The sequence below is a fragment of the Thunnus albacares genome, chromosome 16 (assembly GCF_914725855.1).
Source record: "Thunnus albacares chromosome 16, fThuAlb1.1, whole genome shotgun sequence".
Lineage (NCBI taxonomy): Eukaryota > Metazoa > Chordata > Actinopteri > Scombriformes > Scombridae > Thunnus > Thunnus albacares.
This window is the reverse complement of record NC_058121.1, coordinates 19653735-19679860: the sequence shown is the minus strand read 5'-3', so window position 1 is coordinate 19679860 and position 26126 is coordinate 19653735. Positions and strand designations below refer to the sequence as shown.

General features: G+C 40.5%; 1 protein-coding gene across 4 annotated transcripts in view; it reads right to left on the bottom strand.

The window, feature by feature from the left end:
• The window catches only part of runx2b (RUNX family transcription factor 2b), a 119810-nt gene that overhangs the window by 92388 nt on the left and 1296 nt on the right, over positions 1 to 26126 (bottom strand). For 2 of the 4 annotated variants that reach the window (XM_044376530.1, XM_044376529.1), the window contains exon 2: positions 25641 to 25823. Coding sequence is in view for 1 of the 4 variants with exons in the window: in XM_044376532.1 (XP_044232467.1) it covers positions 17826 to 17901 (76 nt within the window). In the remaining 3 variants the exon portion in view is untranslated. Of the gene's footprint in view, positions 1 to 17825; positions 17949 to 25640; positions 25824 to 26126 lie in introns of those variants that run through there. The other 2 variants (XM_044376532.1, XM_044376531.1) reach the window with 2 other exon arrangements.

The window sequence follows — 26126 nt, the reverse complement described above, 5'->3', positions numbered from 1 at the left end:
TAAGAAAAAATGAAAAAGGGGGAGCACAAAGAAATCAAAAGCTCTGGTTACTCCAGAAGTGGCCTCTGCTCCACTGTGACTTAGCTAGTCGAGCGAGTGTGTGGTCGATGAGAGAGAAAGTATAACATTTCCCATTTTCTACTTTACTGGAGTGGTCTGGGAGACTCATCGGATGGGATTTTAAAAAGATCTTTCAGTGCACTGACAGCCATGAACGCACCATGATTACATTCCTTTCACCCAGAGCTTTCTTTTTTTTTTCTGCTTTTATTCAGCATGTGCCAGGCCAAAAAGGACGGACAATTTTGTGCATTTTTGTGGATTTTCTGAGACCCCTAATCAAACTTTCAAACAAATGATCTCATGATGTAATGGACTGGAGAGATGCAGGCAACAACAAAACAAACTCTCTACTGCTGCAAGAGCAATAACCAAAAGTTTACACCCCAGCAAACACTTTAAATATTTACCAACCTTAGTAAAACAGTCGGGGATTATCCTGTATTGTTATAACACTGAGAAAAGACTCTCATACTTTCCATATTTTCTACTGATTCCATGAGGCTGAAAACAAGGAGAGGGATCAGATTAAAATCTCTTTGTACATAAACTACCCATTGACTCACTGTCTTCCTGTCGGAAGGAGCAATTAGCTCTCCGAGACAAAGATCTCAGACATTTTAAATGGCTGAAAATAAATAAATGTGGGTATTGCCGTTAGACTTTAGGCCCTGTTTCAATTAGAGCAGAGGCCGTGGTCTGTGTCTCTCACTGAGCTGCTGGCTCCTTCAAGCTCTGCTTCTATGGGGACTTTTTAATTGCTATGTTTTAGCTGAAAGGGAAACAGAGAGGGGAAATGTACTGTATTCATCTTGGCCTCCCACTATGCTTCACTCATGAAGGCCTGGGGTGATTTGTCTCTTTAACGCGGAACGCTGTACAGTGAAGTACAGTGCTGCTCAGACAATGCATTCATTCTTCCCATCATGAATGGAGATTTTCTTCCACAGTTATTTTTTTTTTTCTCGGCGGATTGATTTATGTGACATAATTTATTATGACCAGCTACCCGAGCTCCTTCAATTTCAGGAGGTAAAATGATCTAGAGATTTGCTAAAATCACAACACCTTCAATATAAAAGCTTTTGACAAAGTCTGCACTTGATATTCATCATTAGATTAGTGGCTGGCATCTGTTAAGCCTTATATAACTGATAAAAGTAGTCTGTGGCTCTTATTTTAAGGATTGCATTCCATTTCAAACATTCCACACAATCTGCTGAAGTTGGTTATACTTTCGATGGAGCATAAGATTTCAAACTCCTCACTCTTATTGCTTTTTTCCACATCCAGCTGATGGCAGCCATGTCAACTATCAAAAGGCAGAGTCTGCTTACCAAGATGACTGATGAGCGACAGTAGCCAGATCTGTGTGTGCGTGTGTGTGTGTGCTCTCTTTCCCAGCATGCAGACATGTGGGTCATAGAGAGAGACCAGATAAACACCTCCTGATCTCGCTGCTGTCAGATCAACACTTTCTGTCAGCACATCCCTGTCTCTCTCTGTGTCACTCTCACACACTATCTATCAAGTCTCTTCCCTTTCCTCAGGCATCCCATCAATCATCCTCGTTCAGAGCTTCACAAGCCCAGAATTCTCTTCGTGTCTGCATCGCGTAACGGCGAGGATGTTTAAAGGTCCCTTTGTCCCTTTGAGAGTGGGGACCGACGTGAATTTCCTCTCAGATGTGATAATATGATGACGGTTACGCTATTTTCGGGGACGCCGCAGTCTCTTTTTTGTTTCTCTCAACACCCATAATTAGCAACGTGTGCCTTCCACAGCGACAGTTATACCTTTCACCCTTCCCTCTCTGTGCGTTGCGTGATTACACACAGACAGATGGTTTGAGTTTGAGCCCTGCCGCCCCGCGCTAATATCAGACATGCTTTGAATTTATCTCACATCTTAATGGACGACAGTATAGACAGGCAGTTTGCAAACTGCCGAGCCATTCCTCTCGCCCTCGGTTTATTACCGTATTTATTTGACTGGATTCAAGGAATGAAGCAAATTGGCCCCTGCGAGAAAGACGCAGAGAAACTATGAAAGTGAGAGGGGTAAGGAGCTCCACAATGAATGGTCATGTATTTAACTGTTAAGACTGCGGTCGTAAGAGCTGTCTAATGCTTGTCTGTCTGATAATAAACCTCATTACGAAGTGATCCCACACAATCAAACCATTCTCTTCCATCCTATTTCCTCTTGGACAACTCAGATACTGAAGTCTCTTCCTGCCTCTGGCAATACTGGATCAAAGCACTTCTTCCCTTTAGCGACCAGACTAGTTAGCTGATTAATGATTTTCATCATCATCCCGAGGCCTCTGCTGAAGAACATCTTAACACGTTGTCTTGACCCAGAAGGCGACGGGAATACATCAGGATACTTGTGGTCATTTTTAATCTAATGTCAGGCCTCTGCAGTCGCGTAGTACACGTTTCACTACAGTGGCCCACTCACTTACTGAAAGATAAACTCCTTTTGTTGATCTAAAGTGGTTTGCTTACGCTTCATCAATTGGTCGGACGGTCAAGCAGCAGTTTTGGGAGGAGAGGCGAGGGCGAACGCCGTTGCCTCAGCAGAAGTGGTAGAGGGAACAAAGACTGGTTTATGGCGTGTGGCCATCAGACAGGCTACATCAACACTGTTCGTCAGGACCCAAGAATAGTGCGGAGGGCTGAGTCAGCCTAGCAGCAACTACCCACAGCAAGGAGAAGAGAGGGAGAAATGTGTGTGTACTTGCGAGATGGCCAGAGAGAGAGAGAAAACAAGCCTAGGTTCTTGTTAAAACGAGATTGTTAAGGATTCCTGCTGTGGCATTAACTTCTTTGCCATTCACCGTTTGACTCCATGACTCCACTCTTGACCTCGTAGCACACAAACACAAATGGGGACTTGGCCTCCGTAACGGCCCTGTTTACTGGAAATGCTGCTCACCAGGGACAATAAAGACTTATGATGCATACAAGGCTCCTGCCAACCTTTGCTGTTGTGGCCTAATGTAAGTCCCATACACACATGTGCACATGTGTACTGTACACACGAACACAAAGAGAAAAGGGATGGCAACCAACATACATAAAAATAATTACCAATTTTAAGATAAACCATGGATAAAGATGCAAAACTTTATTGTCTTTTAATGAAGGCAGGAATAAAAATTTGTCTTTGTTTCGGTTCAAAGGCCCAATAAAAACCCACATTAAAGATTAAGGGGAATGAAATTAGGTGAGCGCATACGGAAAGAGGTATACCTATTAAAACGCCAACATGCAAACATTATTTATGGAGCTACTGTTTATAGCAACAGGACGCGGCGTTGTCATCGGCCTAACACTTAGGGTGTTGTGCGGCAGAGGGACGAGCTGTTTATTTTGTTTATCACTTCACTCTATCGACTGCATATGGAGTGTGTATGAGCGCGTGCACGTGCATTTTCATTTGGAAGTGATCTCCTGTGTTTTTCCTGTTGCAGAGCACAGAAGCGTGTGGTGTGGAAGCTCAAAGCTCTCGCCCACATCAAGAGAAACCATCCGTCCTTACAGCCACAAGCCCTCCCTCTCTTCCCCCCTCTCAGGCGTAATAACAGAGCCATCAAATAGCCATATTTATAATCTCTGAACGGGCCAATTTTAAAGTGGTCAACTCCAGAGGTATAGGAATTGTTGAGAGCAATTTGCGGTTTTCATTCTTAAAGAGGCACCATCCCAGTGGCAAATGAAATAAAGTCAGTTTCCTTTTTTTTTTCCATTTGTCAATATGAAAGCTGGGTTTAATTACATCTTTGGCTCTCTTCTGATATCACTTCAAAATGATTTATTTAAATTGGGCAGGGCAAAATTATTTTATTATAATTCTGCTCCATGTTTGTGTGCCACAGAAATTAGAGCATTTATCAATTTCCAAAATGCAACAATCAGATTGTGCCAGCCTGGTACAGCAGGCTGTGCGTGGGATTCATATGAAAGCAATTACTGTATATTTTCAGTAGCAAGTACTGTGTGCGATATTAATATCATTTGTCTTTACTTTATTGAAGTAAAATGAATCTGTTTATCATGAGAACGTCTTCTCAACACACCTACGCGTTTATAATATTCATCAACGCTGAAAACACCAGTTTTCAGAGGAAAAGGGAAGTTGAATGCAAGCAAATAGCATCTGGTTTAGCAACACATTGTGAGCAGAACCAGCAGCAGATCAGCATACATTAATACATTTCATCTGGTCATTACTGTGCAGTCATGGAGCCAAGCGTTCCTGCCAGTTTCCAGCCTCCTGTCACTTGCCGGTATCTGACACTGATGAAAAATGCAGCGTGTTTCGATCACCACAACATTACCATTCTGTTTTCTCTATATGTTGAGATCAGATGACTCCCAAGTGTTGATCTAGTATGATAAATGTAGTGCTGTGTAACACGCAATTCACTTTTGATTTTGTGTGTGAGTGTGTGTGTGTGTGTGTGTATGTGTGTGTTTGCATTTGCATTTGTCTTTACAACTCATTATAAAGGATCAACGTTAGGAGAGAATACGTGAATATGAATTGATGACATAAAAACCGGACAGTAGGAAATGTGGTCACATTTATTATTATGTATTTAAAGCCAATATGTGTGGAATGGTTTGTCATAATAACATCTATCAAATTATTCTAATGGCATATGTCTTTGTGTTTAGATACAACCACTTTAAAGCTACTATATGGAACTAAAACAATTTTAAAAAAATAATATCAATAAACATAGCATCTTGAATAATTCACAATTTTTTTCATTCACCCTTTACACAGAGTTATATATAATATACAATACAAATATACAATGTTTCTGTGGTAGACCACTAGAAAATCTAATTACTTCTTGCTATTCAAAGTTTTTAATCTCATTTTCCTCGGTTTAACACAAAAGATATTACAAATTTACAACACGACAAAATTCAAAAGATTTATAAAAAAAACAAGTTTGCACAGTATACTGTTCAGATTGTAGGGCTGTGACTGGTTTAAATGTCACTAGATGTGTTTTTAGTCACATACTCCACTGAGAAACAAATTGAGCTACCCCCGGGATGCAGCCTGACGGTTAATATTCAGTGCGCCCATGTTTGGCAAGTCTACAGGAGAAGCTAAGTGCTAAGGACAACGTTCAAGCACAAAACTACCCTCAATCCAGGCAGAAACATACTTAGTAAATAAAATAACTATATTACAAAGCAATGGTCATCCATTTATCTAAATAAATGACACATGAATGTACAGTATACCCAATATTAGAAAAGACCAAAACAACTTTCCTAATACTAAAACAGTTGAAATATTCACATGAATGTATCTCACCTTATATTGTTTTGGATAGAAAGACTGACAGTGTATCTTAAGCATAAACGTCTGCATAATAAAGGAACTACTGAATATTGTAACCATCTTAATCACATTGTTTACCGATGCTGTCTCTGAATAATTTCAGAATCCTGTGTGTCATATGCATTGCCAGACCCATAGCTATTAACTCGAGCCTCCTTTCATCTTTCTGTCTTTTTCTTTTTGCTCTCTGCCCCTGAAGGGTTGTGCTCACGCATGCCACCTTCATAATCAGCCATTCTGATATTCAAATGAGAGCAGAAAAGCATTATTCGCACATGTGCAGTTGACGACCAGAATACATCAAGGGACAGCTGGCATGAAAATGGCCTCTCATTTTTCATTGCTTTGTAAAAGTGGAGATTAAAAAGGATTGAAGTGACGCATGAGGGAGAAATATTGTGAAAAAAGGGGCCAAACAGAGGGAGCTGTAGAGCTGTTAAAACATGGCCAAATTACACTGCTGTCTGAGCAGGAAGGAAACCGGGCTTTATACACTCCTCAATAACTTCCTGTTAAATATCCACAAATCACAATCTCACAAAAGGATTACAAAAAGAGTATGCTAGAGACCCAGAGTCATCTAAACACAGGCTGTGTATTTATGTGACTCCACTTGTAGGAAGCTGACCACCACCGGGTCACTCTTGAGTGTGTGCATTTGAGTGCATGTGTGCTGTGTTAGATGGGATGTGTGTATCATATAGAGGAGGATGTTATCAACATGGCAGTGATGAGAGATGAATGGCGTCCCACAGGGCCGGCTTAAGCCCCTGCACATGTGCACAGCACTACCGCCCACTAAAAATATGACTCCTGGATACTTTTCCGACTTCTGGCTCTGTCCATAAATCAGCAGCCGGACAGCGAGGCCTGGACTTGGCAGAGTATCAGACGTGCCTCCAGTGACTTGGCCTGTCCGTCATCCTGCCACTGCTGCCTCGAGCTTCTTAATTAATGTGCCAATTGAACGCTGCATATCATAATGAACACACAGCCCCCTCTATCTCAGCCTTCCTGGGCTTGTTATTCTTGGTCCCCGTTAAGGATACGTCCCTGTGTATGTTCGGATATTTATAGGTAATGGATCTATTAAAATGCATGAGAACGAATTAAAAAACAAATAACTGCAAAGGTGCTCAAACGAGCTTGGAATGTTTGGAAAAGGGATTTTCGGTTTGATGTGTTTTCACAGCATAGCTGGTGAATTTATCACTTTCACTTTTGTTGGTGTTACTCCGTCGCCTTACTTCATCATTAAGAACACACAGGCTGTTTCGGCTCCAGAGATTTTTCATTTTCATGAGGATTCCCACTGGCTGCGGTGTGAAATATGCACAGGAAGCAGACTTTAAAGAGTTAAGTAACCTGTCCAACTGCCCTTTTCAAAGAGAAGAAATAAAAGGTTCACTTTCTCCAACCAAGTGATGACAGAGAGCTACATGTAGGTCTTTTTCCACCACTGACCATATAGAATATCTAACCTTTATGGAGCGTTATAACTCCTAGAGCTCATTGCTCAGCCTCAGATGGTAGTTTTTCTCCGAATAAGAGGGAAACTGTATCAATCTGACAGCCACAGGTAGAGGTTAATGGCTCTCCATTTGTAACTCTTTGCTGCGTGTAATGCCACCTCCCTCGGTTATAAAGACTTCATAAATCAAGTGCGTCGATCCTCTGCGAATCTCAGACCTGAGACAGGCTGATTTACGGCTACAACTTCTAGCAGGCTTCTCATCCTTTATCCTCCTTTATTGCCCCCCTTTCCCTGTGTTGAAGCAACTATTCCCATACCTCTCTTTTTCGCTCTCTCCTCTCCAGGTGTCTGGACTCTGACTTAGCACCACAGCTAGCCAACCAACACACACACACATACACACACACACACACTCACACAGGAAAAGGATCTACTTCCAGGGAAGGCTAATAGGATGTGACATCATTTATGGCTGACTGGGAGTAATGTGTGACATGTCTACTCTCTATGGTGGGATGTTTTTCAGTGTACTAGGACATTTTTCAAACCTGCCACAGTGCAGGTTTTAGAATTAAGTTGCATTACAAGCAATGCAGTTTCAAAAAGAAGCAATACAACAAACTCCTGAGGCCTTGATGCAGGGGAGCAGGCCAAGAGTCTCTGGTGGGATTTATTTCTGCCTGGTCACTTTCAGAGGAGGCTTACCCCGCTCGCAAATCATGCATTTTGATCACATCGACCCTGGCCTTGGCTGGGGAAGTAAGCATGTAGATTAATTGGACTGGACTTCTCTCTGAATTATGATCCAGGGCTTTTGATGGTAAGGTAACTGCGTGCACTTGATGCACTTTCCAGATTATTTAAGAGGAGCAGTGGAAAGGAGGTAGCATACCACATGCTGATAAGTATTTAGGAGGTTTTAATCTGTAAATCTGAGACATTTACCTCTCCAGAACTGATATACTCCTTGTACCTCCATAGGTTTGTACTCCAGAACCCAGTCTAATACTTAGTATGTTTTCTTGTCTCAGGCCATATGCTATTTCTCAAGCGTCATGGTTCTTGTTGTACTGGGAAGACCTTCAGTGAGTCGACTTTGAACCCCAATCCAATTTCTCCATGCAACTCAAAACCATAAAGAGCAATTTTTAAGGAGTCTTTGTTTCGGTCATTGAAGAAAGGAAACAGTCTTTCTTGGATATGTTTGTACTCAAAATAGTGGAGTCTTTGTTTTAAAAGACTTTCATTTATTATGGCTTCATGTCTCTATTTCTGCTGTGGTGTTGCGTAAAAATTTTGTCTTTGGCCTTTCCCTGTGTGTGTGCAAGTGTGTGTCTTTGTGCGTTTGTGTGTGTGGCTGAGGAAGCTGTAGTCCAAGTCTTTTAATAGTCTTCAGCACTGTTGCTGAGAAAGGAAGGGGGCAACCCCAATCCAATAATCTTGTTTGACAGTTGGGAGCAGGGGCAGCTAGGCGACAGTGTCCCACAATGCAATTGTAAAAACAAACAGCAAATGAATATGTGAAGAGGCGTGGGAGGTGCTTTTCACCACATTCAGGGCCTCTTATCTTGAGCAATGTATGAAAACACACACACACACACACACACACACATACACTATAAATGTAAACTCCTTACAGGCCTTGAATATGTCAGACTTTAATCCAGTCTACTTCACACATGTGTGTATTATGACAAGCACAACTTCTCTATGTCACTATTCTCTGACTTTCTCTCTGTTGCTCTTTTAGCGCAGACTGGGGGGTTCTAATCCTGTTAAGACCTGCCAGGACTAATACAATGACAGGTCAAACAACCACTGCTACCCCTCCACCGCCACCCCAAGATCAGGGGTGTTGACACAGGAGAAGGGAGCAACTGTGTTTGCCTCTTTAGTGGTTACTATCAAACCATCATGAACCATTCTTGGCTATATAAAGTGAAGAGAAACATTGTATGAAGCACAGAGATGCCTATTTGTTCTGTATCGAGACATTTTAGCCCCAATAAGACATGCACCCCTTTAAATTAATCTGATGGCAATTTAACATGTCGGTCACACGTCTGAATAGGCATCTGGTCACTTTTATGTAAAAGTCATGACAGCAGTCTTACTAGGTCAGACCTGGCAACATTTCTGTATCACTTTTAAAACAGCACAAGTCTGAACTGAATGCCGTCTGATTAACATCAAGACCAAAGAAGAACAACAAGTAAGACATGCAGAGAAAGAGAGGGAGTCATGTCCCACCTTCTAAGATCACTGTAATAGATGTATTAACTCTCTCTTTATGTTATCATCATTTCTAATGCACACAAAAAATAAAATCACTTGATTAAACTATGAAAGAGCCTAATAAAGTTGTAGAGGAGATTCTTCTCTTATCAAATCAGTCTATAAAATTTTCCCCTCACAGTGCAAATGGGGCCAAAGAGATTAAAAAAAAACAAACTACAACCTTTATACAATCACACTAATAATCTGCAGTCTCTCCCAATTTTTTCAGTGTTCATTCATGCTACCTACATGAGAGCTTGTGATCTCTACATCATGTCATTTAACGACAATGTGAATGTTTATAAAACAGGCAGCAGAAGTGATGATTATTAATTTAATAAATAATTTATTAGTGGATTTAATGCGAGACACAGGGTTTAGTGTCCCTCGCACTCGAGATGGTCATCAATCAACGCTTCGGTCTTCTTCCTCTTTATCATAACATTTTTATGTCACTGCTGTGCTCTGCTCCCTCTCATGCACCAGGTGCCAAATGTCGTGCAAATTTAATAAACATTAACATAAAAGACACCTATAAAAAGCCATTGCTTTAACAGATAGATGAAGCCGGCGATATTACAATACCCATGGCATTATGTTGCATTGGAGATGTACCACTGCCACCTACATAGAAACAAGATCAGGATATAGTGAAAACATGTGTGCATAGTGTTTATCGAGGTAGGATTGTTTGAATATTTAATTAATTAATTCCTGAATACATCTTCAATGTATTCATGGTACTATAATAGAAAGATCAAAAACTATACTACATAAGAATATTATTCGTTAAACCCTGTTTTATGTAACCCACACACTCACACATTGCACATCAAGTAAAGAAACAGACCTGATATCTGCAACTTTCCTCTAATTGTCAACCCCTGTAGTAGAAGAAATCTCCAGAAAAAACAGACCAGTTGTTATTGAAAGCTGTGTATAATGTAAAATATTGAATGAGACGTGGGAAAAAAACTTCAAAATGTGAACCTGCTGCTAATACTACTGGGGCATATGGTGTTTATTCCAATGCATAAAAAAACAAACACATTTTATATGTCACTTCCAAAGTGCCAACAAGCCATGAACATCTAATACACACATCTCAGCAATCTATGACATTGCCTCCATCCATTATAAACGTGCCTGGTTGCATGTTTTATATTACTCTACCACATCTGTGAACATTTTAACAATTTCTTGATTTAAAAGATATTACAAATACAGTATGAGCTTTATATAATAAAGATGTACCAAAATATTAACACAGAATCAGTTTCAAATATATTTTTGATTTTTGGTCCATAGTACTTTCAGTAACCTTAGACAACAATGGTCGTTTTTTTTACATACCATTTTTCTATACTTTGAGTGATACTGGCAGTGTATTTTAATGTATTTTCAGTCATCCAAACATTCCATTTCAAATCTCCATGGACTCAAACTGTCAGGTTTATACTGCACAATGCATTAAGATTAGAGACTCTTTTCAACTTTAATTTTGCACTCGCCTCTTTAGTGCTCAGTACGTTAAGCTTAGTGGTCAAGCTTCACCGCAGTGTGCAGCAGTGGCCCTGTTTGGTCTAACTTAACAAACCTCATTATTAGACAAGGGAATCTCTTTATGACAGCTACTTCTAACTAATGGCTCACTCTTCAGACTGGCTGGACGCATAATGCTTTAAACAGCAGTAAACTAGCAATGCCTTACACTTGTGAGCTGTTGAACAGACACAAACACATAATGTGTGTGTGTGCATTAGCGTATGTTCGTGTATAAGCGTCTGCTCTGCCATTATTGGATCTGCAGGACGCCGTATGTTGACCCATGGGATGAGAGTTCACACCAACACACACGCTATGACACAAAAACACACGCTGTGGTTTCTCCTGCGGCCGCTCAGCTCATTCAGACTCTGACCACCATCAGCAGCCCCCCTGCCTCACTGGTTCCCCATCCCCAGGGATCACACAGCGTCGCTGGGCACTCACATCCTAAGCTATGGGCAGAGAGCCAGCCGCTGGGGCTGAAGCTGGGGGGGAGGAGGGGGGACACGTGAAGGGCAAAAGGAGAAATATGAGAGGAGGATTTATTAAGGAAGGAAAGAAAAAAAAATCTGGATGTGAAGAGGCAGGGGAAAGAGGAAAAGGTGGAGGGGAGGTTGGTGGGGGTTACATATCACATAGTTTATCATATACAAAAGTTCCAAGTGTGCCTGTCATTCTGGAGACTGAGGCAGGGCTGAGAGCTGAAGAGTAAACGTCTGTGTGCTGATGGAGATGAGGCGATGGTGACAGAGGTTACACTATGGTCATTGTATGAAAGCTATGGAAGAGTTTGCTTATCTTTAAAGTGACCTCTCAATCAAAATTAAATGTATTCAGCAGGAATTTTATTAAAATTGTAATACAGATATATTTCCTGACACAAAAAAGATCTACTGTGCTGCGTTTATTTGCGCTTATTGATTTATTTCAGCCACCATGAAATGCGCTTGTTTTAAAATCTCTTGTCTGAAAATTATTACTCCAGCAAAAATGTCTGTGATTCAGCTTTGTCCACTATTGTTCTGGGCTCCCATCAAGGAAAAGAAAAAGCTGTGTCATCACAAGGGAGGTAGTGGAGGGGTGGGGGTGTGTAAAGTGGGAAAACTGGCTAGTTCCCAGGCTTGCCTTCTAGGCTGTTAATGCCCTCTTTTCTTAGACACACATCAGCACATCTTGGGTGTGAGAACAGAGGGAATGGAGTAGAGAAGGGCAAAGAAGGGACCGGCAGCTGAGAAGGGGAGACATTGAGTGAGAAAAAAAGATGGAGAAAGGCAGTCTGTGAGAGGATCAGAGGAAGAGAACAAGAACCTTGCTCAGCAACAAGTCTGACTTCCCCAGCATCCTTTCCTCAGCACAGGCCCTGCCAGCCCCACATAAACATGGCGAACCTGTGGAAAGTTTCACTCCTCTCTGGAGGGTCCCCTTCTCTACTTGCTCGTTTTATTTCTGTCTATCTGGCCCTTGACTCTCTTGTCTTGTTTTAGGAAAATTCCGCTGGTGGTAATGGTGTGCACCCCTGCAGCCCTAACGTCTTCCATGTGACCATCACGGAGGCAAATTCCAGTTTGTGTTTGTTTTAGGCAAACAGATCAGTTGCCACTTCATCCATCTAGTTTACCTCTCTGTCCTAGAAGTTGACTTTCTCCCCAGACACTTGTGTGGGCGTATGGGCTCTGAAACTTGGCCACACCTCAGCTAAAAAATCCCCACCCCCACTCGTCACCTCCTCCCTAAGCTGCACTTTATTTTCAACATCATGTGACAAAGTCTTTGATATCAGGCCCGGGGCCAAGAGGGAATGGGAGATGGAGACAGGGAGAGACATTTGCATAGGCTTGTTAAAAGTTACCAATTAGGAAAAAGGCCTCACACATAGTGGCCTTGGCTGTGCAAGAGTACAATCTCAAATCAGGACAACATCGCCATCTGCAGGAAAGCAGCAAGATCGAAACCAAAAACAAAAAAATCTTCTATATCACAGTGCTACCAAAACAATACCAATCCTCCTCACTGAGTAGTAGAATTGTAATTTTGATATCAGCAGGCTCTTCTTTTGACCTGACACTACAGCACAAGAAAAAGTAAACAAAATCTGGTGCTACTTGGCCTCCTCTGCTGCAGGTGGCGCTCTGAATCCATTCTCCATTCATGACTGCGGTAAGAGCTGGATGATGGCCTTGTTTGTTTAGCCAACAGTGTTGACGCCCACCCACAGGTGCCAAAGGTATAGTGAGTACTGTGCCAGCTGTTTGCAAGCCACAGCAGCCCCTGCACTGCTTGGCTTCACCCTGCTTGACTGCCTGATCTCACAGGAAGGGAGGAAGTGGTTGAGTTACCCAGCAGCAAATTTGAGGTTTATAAAGGGAGAAAGCCGTAAAAAAAATCCAAGTGCAGTTTCCTTTAACTCAGCAGCTAGCCTGAGTGAGGTACTCTTTCCTAATATGTAATTCTTTCATTGTCATTAGTCATTAGTCGGTGTTAAGATTGCTCTCAACACCCAATCAGAGATACTGGAGAAGAAATGTAGAACACTTCAATATTTAGTGTTATGAGTCAGTGGCAAGCCTAAGTAGAGAGGTGAAAGGAAGGTGTTCCAATTTCATGGAAGCTTGATTACCTTGTAAAGTTAAATTCATTACACTATTAATCTGTTGTTACCTGTGTCACACCAGGGAACCACCCACAGCGACCACAAACAGGCAACACATGCTCACTGTGGGACCAATAATGTGAGAATGTTGCTTGGGCGAAGCATGATATCAGTCATCGCTGTGGCAAGCTAGCAAATAGTACACACATAGTCTAGCTGCAGGGGGAAATACCTTTGCATGTCTCATGATAGCATAAAGCTGCATTTTACTTGAGATGTGAAATCAGTTAGGCATGTCTAGCATTTGGATTTCATGAAGGCTTACCTTAGCATGGTCCTGTCTTTGCCAAGAAGTAATGGGAAGAGGGGGTAAGGTAGAGAGCTGGCAGCTTTGCTTGGCTTGTTATTGCCAGTACAACGAAGCTCAGTTCACACTCAGCTGTGGCATATTTGGAAAACTTCAAGTAAAGCGGCGAGTAAAAAAAAAAGCTTTTAAATCAGTTCCACTCTCCAGTAAATTACAACCCTGCATTTTTAATTTCCTCTCTCCATACAATGTTATTCATTTGCATCCAAGCCAAACATGGGCCCCTGCAGCTTGCATAGCTCTGCAGGACAAACTGTCCTCTCATGCAGCCGCTACCTGTCAGGAGCACAGGGGCGTGACTGAAAAAATGCACTCCTTGATGTAGAGCGGAGAGGTGTGTGAGGTGGAGGAAAAAAACAAAAAAGAACAAAACAAGATTAAACCGCTTTTTTCTAAACGCCTAAGGGATGAATTTTACATCATATGCGGTTTGAGATATTCTAAATCTAATCACTGATAGGAGTCATTGTCAATTATCTTGATATGTTTGTCCAGATGACTATTGTGGTGAAGTGGTGTCTGCAGACTTTAAGAAGATCCAGACGTGCAGACAAATATGACTCCAATTTCAAATGCAACAGAAGTCCTACAACACACTGAAGATACAAACTGGTGCCATGTCGAATCCTGAATTCGTGGACTTTGCATACCAATATTTCATGGCAATAATATTGCTATTACACGCTAAGAAGAGAATGTGCATACCCAAACATGCTTAGTCCATGCCTCAGGAAACTGTCTAAGCTCCTCTAACCACTAGAAAGAGACGGACTTGGCTGCTGAAATAACATTAAGAGCCTGTTACCATAATAGCAAAGCCTCATTTGTTAGCATTACATATCTAAATACCATCTGAAAACCATGGCTCATTTTGATTAAGCAGGGTCCTGTAACAGTGTAACATTTCAAACAGCTTTATATCCACTGTACAGTGTGTAGGCCCCATTACCGTATATGTCCTGTTTGGAATCAAGCGATCTTCCAGTCAAGAAGTTAAAATTCATGTGGTATTGAGCAAATGTGTTATCAAGTCAACAAAGGTTTGATTTAACTACATCTGATCCGCAAAAACTGAAAGCCGGGAGTTGTTTCATTAGCATTATGCAGGAATAATGTCATTTAAAAGACAGAGCAGTATATCTGCTTTTGTCATCAGCTCTGAATACTACAGGCCTGTTTGACAGAGATGTCGAACAGGTTTCAAACATGAAAGAAGGTATGAAATCGCATTTAGTACACCAGGCTAAAGTTAGCCAAGGTTCTGCTAATTCAGCTCTTTCTGTGCCACACAAGGCGATAGGATTTGGCACCTGGCTTTTGCTCAGGCAGGCCTTGCATGTCTATGTAATCCAGAGAGACAGCGAGGGCAGGGCTCGAACTTCTCGTTAGATTTACCCCAGAACACAACAACATAATCATGTCATTACCCTTAGGCTATTCTGCCACATTGTTGTTGCGGGTGGGAGACACTGGATTTGATTTCAGCAGACTTAGCTGACCTCTGCTTCATGGCCCACCAGAACAGGGGAACTACAGCAGGCCGTCCTCCATGCTGGCACTCAGCCTAGCTAAACATTTTACTTTCATAGACAAAAACAAAAGCGTTTCGCCTTTCTTTTCCCCCATTTCTCCCAGTTCTAAAATATTTTTTTTATCAAGCATTGAGGGGACATGTTTCTAGTAACTTTTTGGTCTTGCTATTTTGTGCTGCTGCTGCAAAAATCTGCCAAAATTCCTCCACACACCCCCTCCATCTTTCTGCTCCAGTGTTGATTATTTTGCTTTTTGTCTTTTCTTTCCTCCTAAATGTGTTATTCATCCTGTTCCGTGTGTCTCCAGGCACACTTCAGAACTGGATATAAAATAAACAGTCGCGTTTTCACCCCCTGTCGCTAGGCCTTGACTGCATATACCTGTAACAATAAACATCTGGGTTTCTGGGCTTGTTTATACTCATCTCTAGCCGTTTGAGGACAGAAGCACAACAGGAACTAGACTGTGTGTATGGATTTGCTAGGCTGACGCCCACTGCGAAGCATAGGGTTGGTGGACGCTACTAGACCATGATAGAGTGGAGGCTGCTGGCAGGTAGTGCGCGCTCTGTCTGGCAGAGCCGAGGTTTACCTTGGAGTGACACCAACCATCTGCATGCTATAAGGACTAAATTGCCAGCTTGATGTCCAGCAAGCGAGACAAAACCGTTCCACATACATGAGTGTGTGTTTGTCTGACTTTGTGTATGTATGTGTATGGCTGTACAAGAGATCCAGACAGAGACAGAAATACAAAGAGAGAATAGACAGCCACTGTTGAGGTATTGTTCAGTATCCCATTCTGTAAGACTTACATGTAATTTCAGTCAACTTTTTTAAGTTAAAGCTGCTCTGATATTTTTACATTAACAATGAATGAAATTACTATGTATAATGTTAAATGGGACGCTCATAGTGAGAAACCTACAGTTTAGAATTATCCCCTTTCTCTGCATTTCATCTCAGCTCTACTGAACTTTTTAGTGTCTTTCAACTCTTTGTTTTGGTTTTAAGGCAACAACTTCTGCAAAACTATTGCTGTGATTCAAAAGCTCTGATAAATTCTGTTACTATATCTGCCTAGCACCAAACAGCTGACAGACAAAGGTTTTTAAAGGGATAGTTCGGATTATTTTGAAGTGGGACTGTATGAGGTCGTTATCCATAGTCGGTGTATTACCTGCAATAGATTTGGGTCGGCAGACAGGCAGGAGTACCGGCACCGAAGCTAAGCAATGTACTGTTGTGGACGGGGCCAGCAGCAAAAGTATGCTAGCCACCTAAAAAAAGGCCCACCTAAAAAAATCAATATCAGTTTATTGTACATTATTTAGAATATTTTCACCACTTTACGTTGCGGTAAGACAGCCTTTTCCTTTCCCAACCATAGACCTTCCGTAGTCCCACACATGCCGCGCACTGTATTGCGCTGCACATCAGCTGTTTGGGTCACAAAGTGCTGCCGCGGTGTAATGCAGTGCGTGGCATGCGTAGGAATACAGAAGTTCTATGGTTGAGATCTGTCTGACAGCAAGGTAAAGCTGTGAAGATTTTCTGAGTATAGCATACACTTAAAGCTAGAGCACGGGACTTTGGTCTCCCCCTTCTGGCAGTGAGAGTAATTACAAAAATACTGTCAACGTGCTTATGTTTTAGGCTTCGCCGTAGCCTACTCTTGCGACTGTAAAACAGTGGATAAATTATTTTCTGGGTCACACAACCACCACGAAATGACTCGTTTCACTATCAGAATTTGATCCATTCAGTCTGATAACATTTGGAAAGTCTAGAAGAGAATTAAATTATTTTATCCCTATTCAAGTTATCTCTCTGCTATAAAATGGCCACTCGGCTGGTGAAGTCTCTAGTGTGCACGCTTTGCCCATAGAGCATGCACAGTATGCATTCATCTGGCCAGCACAAATCCGACACCTAAAAACTCTGTATAATGTGAAATACAGAGAGATTTACCTGGCAGTGATAGGCTTAATCAGCACTGTGTAAACTCATTTGGCAAGGGCTTGAATGTAATGGACTTTCATTTATATGTAAAAGCTTTGCACTGCAGGTTTAAACTGATATTGATTTTTTTAGGTGGGCCTTTATTTAGGTGGCTAAAATATGTTTTGCTGCTGCCCCCGTCCACAGCAGTACTTTGCTTAGCTTCCATGCCGACCCAAATCTACAGCAGGTAATACACTGACTATGGATAACTACCTCATATAATCCCACTTCAAAAAATCTGAACTATCCCTTTAATCAGTTTTCACTCAGCCTCTTGAAACAATACTTCCAGTCATCCTATCTCAGCTCAGTATTCCTAGGAATTATGGTCTATTCCACACCACATGATCTCTGCCAAATGCTAATGTTAAGTGTGCCATTTATAAAGATCAGACTTTTCTTGTTACAGGCCCTAACCTTGAACATAACATTGCCATGCACAAATATTGCAGAAAGCGATAAATTTTAAAATATTGGCATTGGATGTAAAAAATCTAACTGAACAAGGTTTTGAAAAATCATCCATTATCAATGTTCTTGTCTGGTGAAAGGGTTGGCTCTCCCCTGGATGATTGATGATCTTCATACACTTATGGCACTGACCTCGTTCACACGATGTACTCTTGGTCCCCTGCACGCTCACAGGCCTGGCATATACTGATTTGTGTCCAGGTCCCATCCTTTGTCCTGCTTTATCCTCTTCTCTGTAAATCCTCCCTGTATTATCTATAAAGCAGACATGTCCATAAAACAATTACTGAGTAAAAATGTACAGTGTGGACAGATACACGACAAGAAGACACCGATAAGTATCTTCCAGTGGGCAACGAAAATGCAGTTCATGCTATAAAGTGTCAAGCTGTCAAGCTGTAGCAAATTTACTAAATCTAGTAGGGATTAAGAGTTGGCCGACACACACAGCCATCATGGTTTAGTCAGGTATGCAGTGAAAGATTCATAAATAATCTTCCCAGCGTCTCAAGACACAACACGCCGGACAGACGCCTTTAATTCAGCTGACGAGAAAATTAAAGGGCTTCATTACCCTAAAGTCATCTAGGGGAAACAATCTTTAACAACTCAGACAATCATAGTATGAATGTCGTTTGGCCAATCCCCAGTCAGCTTTGGGGCTCTGATTGGTTTTCCAGAAGGATGTGGGACTCACAAGTGTGGCAGCTGCTTAAAATAAAGTGACAATTTTTAATGGGGTTTCAAACCTCAGCGAGTCACTGCATCCTGCCAAGCCCCTTGTGATGGCATACATCCAAACCCCTGTTATATCGAACAGGACACGGAGGAGTGAGCTTGTTCTCTCAGCTCAGTACCATTAGAATGCCTTGATGCAGTCAACCATTTTCTGGAGTTGCATTTCCCATCAGCAGTAGCTTTTTATATGAGCCATATGTGTACATACACCACCGTACTCTGCTTTCAAATCACTTTTCTTGAGGTGAATGCTCCAGTGGCAATCAATGGCATCAGAAAATTCTGTAAAGTTGAGTTAAACCTAATAGGGTCAGGTCGATTTGTGAGGTCTAGGCATAGCTGTTTTTTATGATGATGATAAAAATATAATGAAAAACATTCCATACCTATCGAGAAATGAAAACCTGATTCGAGTGTAATGTGTGCAATATTGATTCATTTCTTCTGACTATTTAACGGTGAGTTCGGTTATACACTCAATGATCAAGGGCAGCTGAAATAAGTGTTCAGTCACACACACATACACACACATAGAAAGACAGAGAGGGAAAGAGAGAGAGAGAAAAACTCAGAGATTAACAGGAAATGCAATTACTGTCTGTCTGGGCGCAGCATTCCTCAACAGTATGGCCAATTTCACAGCAATTTTAGTGAGTCAACAGGTCGTAAGTAATCATAATGAGCACCTTAATGTTTTCACACGGAGCAGAGCACCCCTTTGTGGTTTTATCCCTTGGCCATTTGATCCTTCTAATCATCTACAAGCTATTTAAACTGTACACAGGAGCTGTGGGCTTGTACAAGTCCCAAGAGAAAGCCCACTGCCTCCATGTTTGTGGAATACTGTCATTTAAACACTGTGTCAACAGGGATCAGGTTCCTCTCATGGTTTCTCTTTTGCTCAAAGGCTGCGGGCATACTGTAAAAGTGGAAACTGCGCTGACATTGAGTGAGTAGCTATTTTTTACTGCAAGTCATTATGGCACTGCACTTTTAAGGCTGTGTCTGACAGGTAAGGGTTAGACTTTTATGGGTGACTGTGTTGCAAATAACATAAATGACAGCTTCATACTGAATGACTGCAGGGCAGATACTGTACCTCTAAAGTGTTGTCTGTCCTATTACTTGATCAAACGAGCATCCAGAGTGAGTGAAATGTAATCTGGGATCAATGGCTACAGGGATTTCTCAGACAACTGCAATCCAGCTGGCTGCTACTTTACTTAAAGTCACCCATACAGCAACGGTGGAAAAATACACCCATAAACAAAAAAAAACTCTCTCTGGTTTCCTGTGTTTTAAATAATTTTAGACCCACTTCTAAGTTGCCATTTTTATCCAAGATTTTAGAAAAAGAACTGTCTCCACACAATTGATATCTTTTATGAACAAACATCAATTTTTTTTAAACATTTCAATCTGGTTTTCACTCTCTACAGAGTGCTCTGGTTAGGATCACCTACTGCTTGAAGCCAACACAGGCCTGTACTCCGTTTTAATTCTCCTTGACTTCAGCTCAGCCTTTGACACAGTGGACCAACATGTCTTGATTAGACATCTGAAACTGTTGGCATCAGTGACAAGCAGAGCAAATCATGCAAATACCTAACATTGATTTTCATTGCTATGTGGATGATACACAACTGTATGTCCTGAAAAAGTCTTTTATTATGTTCTGCCTTGCTGAAATTAAGAATTGGATGTCCAAAATTTTCTGCAGTTGAATGACTCCAAATCAGAAATGATTATAATCAACCCCTCTGGCCCCAGCACTAGCATTATTAACACACCAACATCTGTTGTGTGTGCCTTATCTAATATTAAAAAAGATGGTGTCATTTTTGATTCAGAGGTGTCTTTTGATGCTCAGGTGACTAATGTGGTGCAGTCTTGTTTTTTTCAGCTTAGACATTTAACCAAGATTAGGTCATTCCTTTAATTTACTGATCTAGAGTAGGTCATCCAGACATTAACTGCTGCAATGTACTTTATTCAGGTCATAGCAGGTGAATCTTAAGGCTGCAACTAATACAAAACCCTGGTTCCAGGCTTTTAAACGTTCTAAGAGATGTGGCCACATCACACCAGTCCTTGATGCCCATCACTGGTTAAGTGTGAGTTAAAGAATAGATTTTAAGATTTTACTGCCGGTTTTTTAAAGCATTGCATGGTCGGGCTCCTATCTACATCTGTGATCTGTATTTGTGATACATATGAGCCTGATCGTTGCTTAAGATCCCGTGGCACATGTGCACTGACAACACACAAGCGTTGGCTGTATGAATGGAGTCCAGCTTGTCTGTGCATACCTCTGTCAGTGCCAAAATGATTAAACAAATACCCCCTTTGTGCGCAGCAGCCTTGATTAAGCTAGGTTGTATGTACACCTCTGAAAAAGAAATATAGGAAAGTGCCTTTGGTGGTGCCAAAATTCACTTGCCCTGTTAAAACATCGCTGCTGTCAAAGTTGTTTTTACTCTCTCACATGGAAACTAAATTTATCATGCCTCCCTCAAGTATTCAGGGGTTTTTTAAGAGCATGAGTGTGATTATTTATGTGAAAAATAAATATTGAAACTTTATCTGCATTAGTGGTCACAGAATGCTGACACCAATAAATTTTAACAGGGATTATTTACGGTGCCACAGTAGATGTGGAAATAATATTGTTGTGGTTTATTTAATAGATTGTGGGATCTTCAACTTTAGGACTCGTCATTAGTATCTGACAAATTATACAGTCTCAGAAAATTCAAAAAGAAAAATATGTCTTCAGTTTTTCCATGTTCCTATCATTATCATTATTAGTATCTATTATTTATCTATACTTATTTATTGAAATACGAGGATATGTGCATCTGCTGTATCGTGACAGTGTACTCAGTTTGGTTACAATCATCCCAGCTTAATGGTTAACTAGGTTTTCAACAGCTCTGTATTTCCCCAACATTTATCAGTAAATAATATTACTGTGCAAAGGTTTTAGGCACTCAAGTAAAATTAGGATGCTTTCAAAAATAATGGCATGAATTCTTTTTATTTGTCAATTAACTTCATACCAAATTCAGTAAACAGAACTTTGCCTTTAACACAGCACCAGTTCTCCTCGGTACACATGCACACAGTTTTTCAAGGTACAGTACTGGGCAGGTAGGTTGTTCCAAGCATCTTGGAGAACTTCTGTGGATTTAGGCTTTCAGCTGCTTCTGTCTCTTTATGCACAGACTGACTCCATGATGTTGAGATCAGGACTCTGTGGAGGCCATACCGTCTGTTGTAAAACACCTTGTTCTTCTTGTCACTAAAGATAGTTGTTTATGACTCATTTAGGACCAGTCAGACACCTCCCTGATGGTATTGCATGATGTAGAATCTAAACATCTAAAGTGCCTAAAACCTTTACCCAGTACTGTACATTCCAAAGTCTTTTTTTTAGTTGTTGTTGTTATTGTTTATTTTTTGGAATTTTGTCTTTATTTGACAATCAACATTGAAGAGCAACAAAAAACAGAGAGAAAAGGCCAGACTCGAACTGTAGATGTTTAGCCGAAGCTAAGATGAGGCTTCAGCAGTCTCCATTTGATTAATCAATCAAGTGGGGATTTCCCAAAGTTACAGAGAATTTTGTACTAAAAAGACTAGCTTTAGATGACACCGATCTAAACTCAGACTTGTGATTTTGACTGCTGAAGCCTAATCTTAGCTCACAGCACAGAACAAGGACTATGGGTTTTGTCCTGTATCTCTTACATTGAAGTGGGTTAAGGTAGGCATCCCTTCATCATCACCATCATCATCATGCAGATGCATCATGCATCTTTCAATGTACATATAGGCATGTTAGTATTGTTTTAAGACAGACTTGAACTAACCTGTCCATTAACCAAATCTGCAAAAATACTACAAATGTAATGAAACAATCAAAACCTTTATTTCGAAGGTATCATCATTCATCGACCACACCCGATCCTTCCATGCAGTAATGCCTTATGTATTAGTTCACTTGCCTGTAAAAGTTGAGCGCTATAAATAGGCCACAGATAACAAAGCGTTCTTATCGGCATGGTGATGGAAGGTGTCACTGTATGCATGCATGCCTGCATGTCTGTTACAGTAAGCAGATTTGAAGTGGAAGGCATTTGGTGATATTGGAGGAGTCATGTGGTGATATTGATGTGGATGCTATCAAGGGCTGGATAGAGGATAGAGGCCAGATACTCTCCAGGTGATACTTACATAAACATTGCTTATGATATTGATGACTTGCTGTGTTCTGGATCTCTATGAGAAAGGATACAGCTAAACAGCAGTCTTTTTTTCTCCCTCTTTGTCTGTCTCTCTTTGTATGGTTTCTGGTTATTTATTTTGATCACTAGTTTTGGAGGTATAGGCTATACAGCATTAGCATTTTACTACAGTAATTACTAGCTTGTTGATCAGTTTTTAGTGTTTAAAACATTTGTTTCTTTGTACAACTTGCAGCATTTCTGTATTTCTGTCATTTTCAGTATTTGTATTTGTGTATACTGCGTAGCGTCAAATTATGTTTCTCTGTTTCTTTATTTCATTTATTTGCTTTTTTTCTGAATGTAACATATGTATGTATTGTCAAAGCGGTTAGGATGTTTTCTTTATTTAAATGTTTTTGTTCATCTGTGTTTTTTTAAGTTGTAGTACATTGAGCTCCCTCGGCCACTGTAATAACGTTCATTTACTTGCACCTCATTAAAATGTATACAAAGACTAAATAGGAAATACAGAGATGATCGCAAGAAATTAGTATTTTTTGCCCATTTAACATATTGCCTTTTTATTTAATTTATATGTGTACAATATACCTATTTCTACAGGTATATGAATGACTCAAAACATGGCTTTTTATCACCTTAAACTCACTCCATTAGCAAGGTCTGACATTCTTTGCCAAGCTGTGATTGCTTTTATCACATTCAGGCAATGACACTTAGATACAGTACATGTACATGCAGACTATATAAAACACTCACTGACAAGTATACGGAGTCTTCAGAAATTCTTGTAAAATGTCCATGAGCCTTGAACATAGTCTGCTTTTGTATAGCTCTTTAAACAAAGACTTGTTTAAAGACTTGTATATTCCTTCTCTTCACACAGTTTTGCTAATGCCTAAACCAGTATGTCACTTCCAGGTAGTACTGCAGCATATGAAAATATAGGACAATATGACATTTGTACATAGTAAAATCACTTACACCCTCAAATATGGACAGAACTTTTATACCTCACAGTGACACTATGTGAACTCTGATGTTTTCACTGCCCTTTTCACACATAAAGAGGTGCAAAGATCACTTGGATAAATGTGGAGAAGGTGCAAGGTATAGACATGCTGCAGGCTATATTGAGCAGGGTTAAGGGTTCAGTTATCCCTTGAGCCAGTATAAAACACTTCTTAAACTTCTAAAACCTTGATGTAAAGGAAAAGAAGGAAAACCATGTCCATTCTAGACAGCCAAGGCAGTCTGAAAAACGAATTCATATAAAACAGAAACCACGGATACATACATACTATAGTGGATCAACACAAACTACCAGAGAAGGGTTTTCTTCTATTGTAAAGCATAAAGTTTATGTTATAGTTTATGTTTCTGCATAAGAAGTAATTTGACCTTCTACATCTACAAAAACCCCTTCCTACTAAGACTCAGTCATACACATGTGCATACACATGCAACCTCCCATATATTATACTATATTCGTGGACACACAGCGGCCTGGCTTGCACCATAAATCCCCCTGACTAAGATATTAATCCCATTCTATCTTCAATTCAATCTTCAATAAAAGCACAGCAGACAATAAAGCCTCTGTCCCTTCTTCATTTTTTTTATTAATTAAGCTACAAAAAATTATGTTTCACGTATAGCCTAATTTAATTTTAAGTAATTTTGCAATTGATCCATTAATTAATTAGTGGAGTGGTTTTTTTGAGGGACAAGTAAAATGTGTCACGAAGTGATTGTTAATAATTATAATCTGCATTAGCTCCATGTGTTTGTGTTTGTGTTTGTTTGTGTGTGTGTGTGTGTGTGTGTGTGTGTGTCTGTGTGTGTGTGCACGCGCGTGCATGAATGCACAGTTGCAATTGCGCGGATATCAGTGTGGCTTGTGCACAAGGAGGGTGGAGGGGGAGTCTGTCGATCATTTCTGCCATTGTGTACCGTAGGTAAACTGTCCATACGGTCATGCCTGTATATTAGGTGTCAGATGCTGCACCGCACCGAAAGAATATGTGGGCTGACAGAGGAGACAGGAGACAATATGCTCAGTTTTTCAAACATTCAGTACAGATACATTTGGGACTAGACATGAGAAGCTGTTAAAGGTGTTTTTCTCTTTTTTTCATTTTTGAAGTAATTTGTGTGTTGGTTTTTGTCACTGACTGGACAAACATGGATGATAAATACATGTCCAAACTGTCACCTACTGTTGATTTCTGGGCAGGGATGTACCTGTTAATAATTGGTAAGTACACTTCTTATTTACTTCACTGCCATAATGTGCTGACTGTAGTGAGGGGGGGGGGTCTGAAATGTCTCCTAAAACTAATATTTTGAGCTTTCATAGTTTTCTGAAAAGTGACTCTTTCTCTTTCAAATAGATGCAGGGACTAAGGTAAACATCATTAATGACTCATGAGAAAGAACTACTTCATTAACCTACATTCAGTGTGCAAATTCAGTGTCCAACTGTACTGCCTGTTTATGATTGTTTCATTTTATATACTATTTGTTCCTATAACTTCAAAACTTATAAGAAACTCAGCTGAGGTGGTAGGGCTTGAGTATAAACATTTTAAACATGTCACCTGGTATACAAGCACACTGCATTTGATTATTATGTAAGGTAACCCTATCCTTTTCACAGTCAAAGAATTAGAGCTTTGTATCTCATCCACTTTGGTTGTCATGTCAATTTTACTTACTCTCACATCATGCTGTTATACATTAGATATCACCAGTGCATTGCATCTGAATTGAAATGATGACTGTAAGATTCATACTGTATGCTACCTTTCAGTGTTACTTTGATCTGAAAATCCAATGAATACCCAACATGCTGAAATACTGAACCAACATTAACCATTGTTCACGTAGTGCTGGCAGACACTTCCATTTCCACACAGAAGTACAGAAATGTGTGTTTGTGTGTGTATCTATATATATATACCTCCGAGGGGAGTTCAGTCACTTCATTTCCTTGCTGCTGGTGTTGCTTTGCAATCCCTGAGTGAGTCATGACTTCAAACAGCTGCACTTGGTCACCTGTGTTGCCATTTCCGTTGGGGTGGTTGTGAAGTACACTTCAATATGTGATCCAGTACCCATCAGTCACAGGCTATTGTCAAGAGACCTGGAGTAAAATAAGAATCAGCTGTGATTATGGACATGGGTTCATTACATGCAGGTATTTTCAGCAGCTGGATTTATCCCAAATTTCCATACAGCTGGGATAACTAAACCAAAGCCAGTAAAATCAATGAATATTGATTTTTTTTTAATTTCATTTTATTTTATCTTTATTTAATCAGACAGTCTCATTGAGATTAAGATCTCTTTTCCAAGAGAGACCTGAGAACAAAAAACATTCATAAGACGAACACAATCAGCAGAGAGAAACAACACAGCTACACAAAATTATGTGACTGATGTGTAA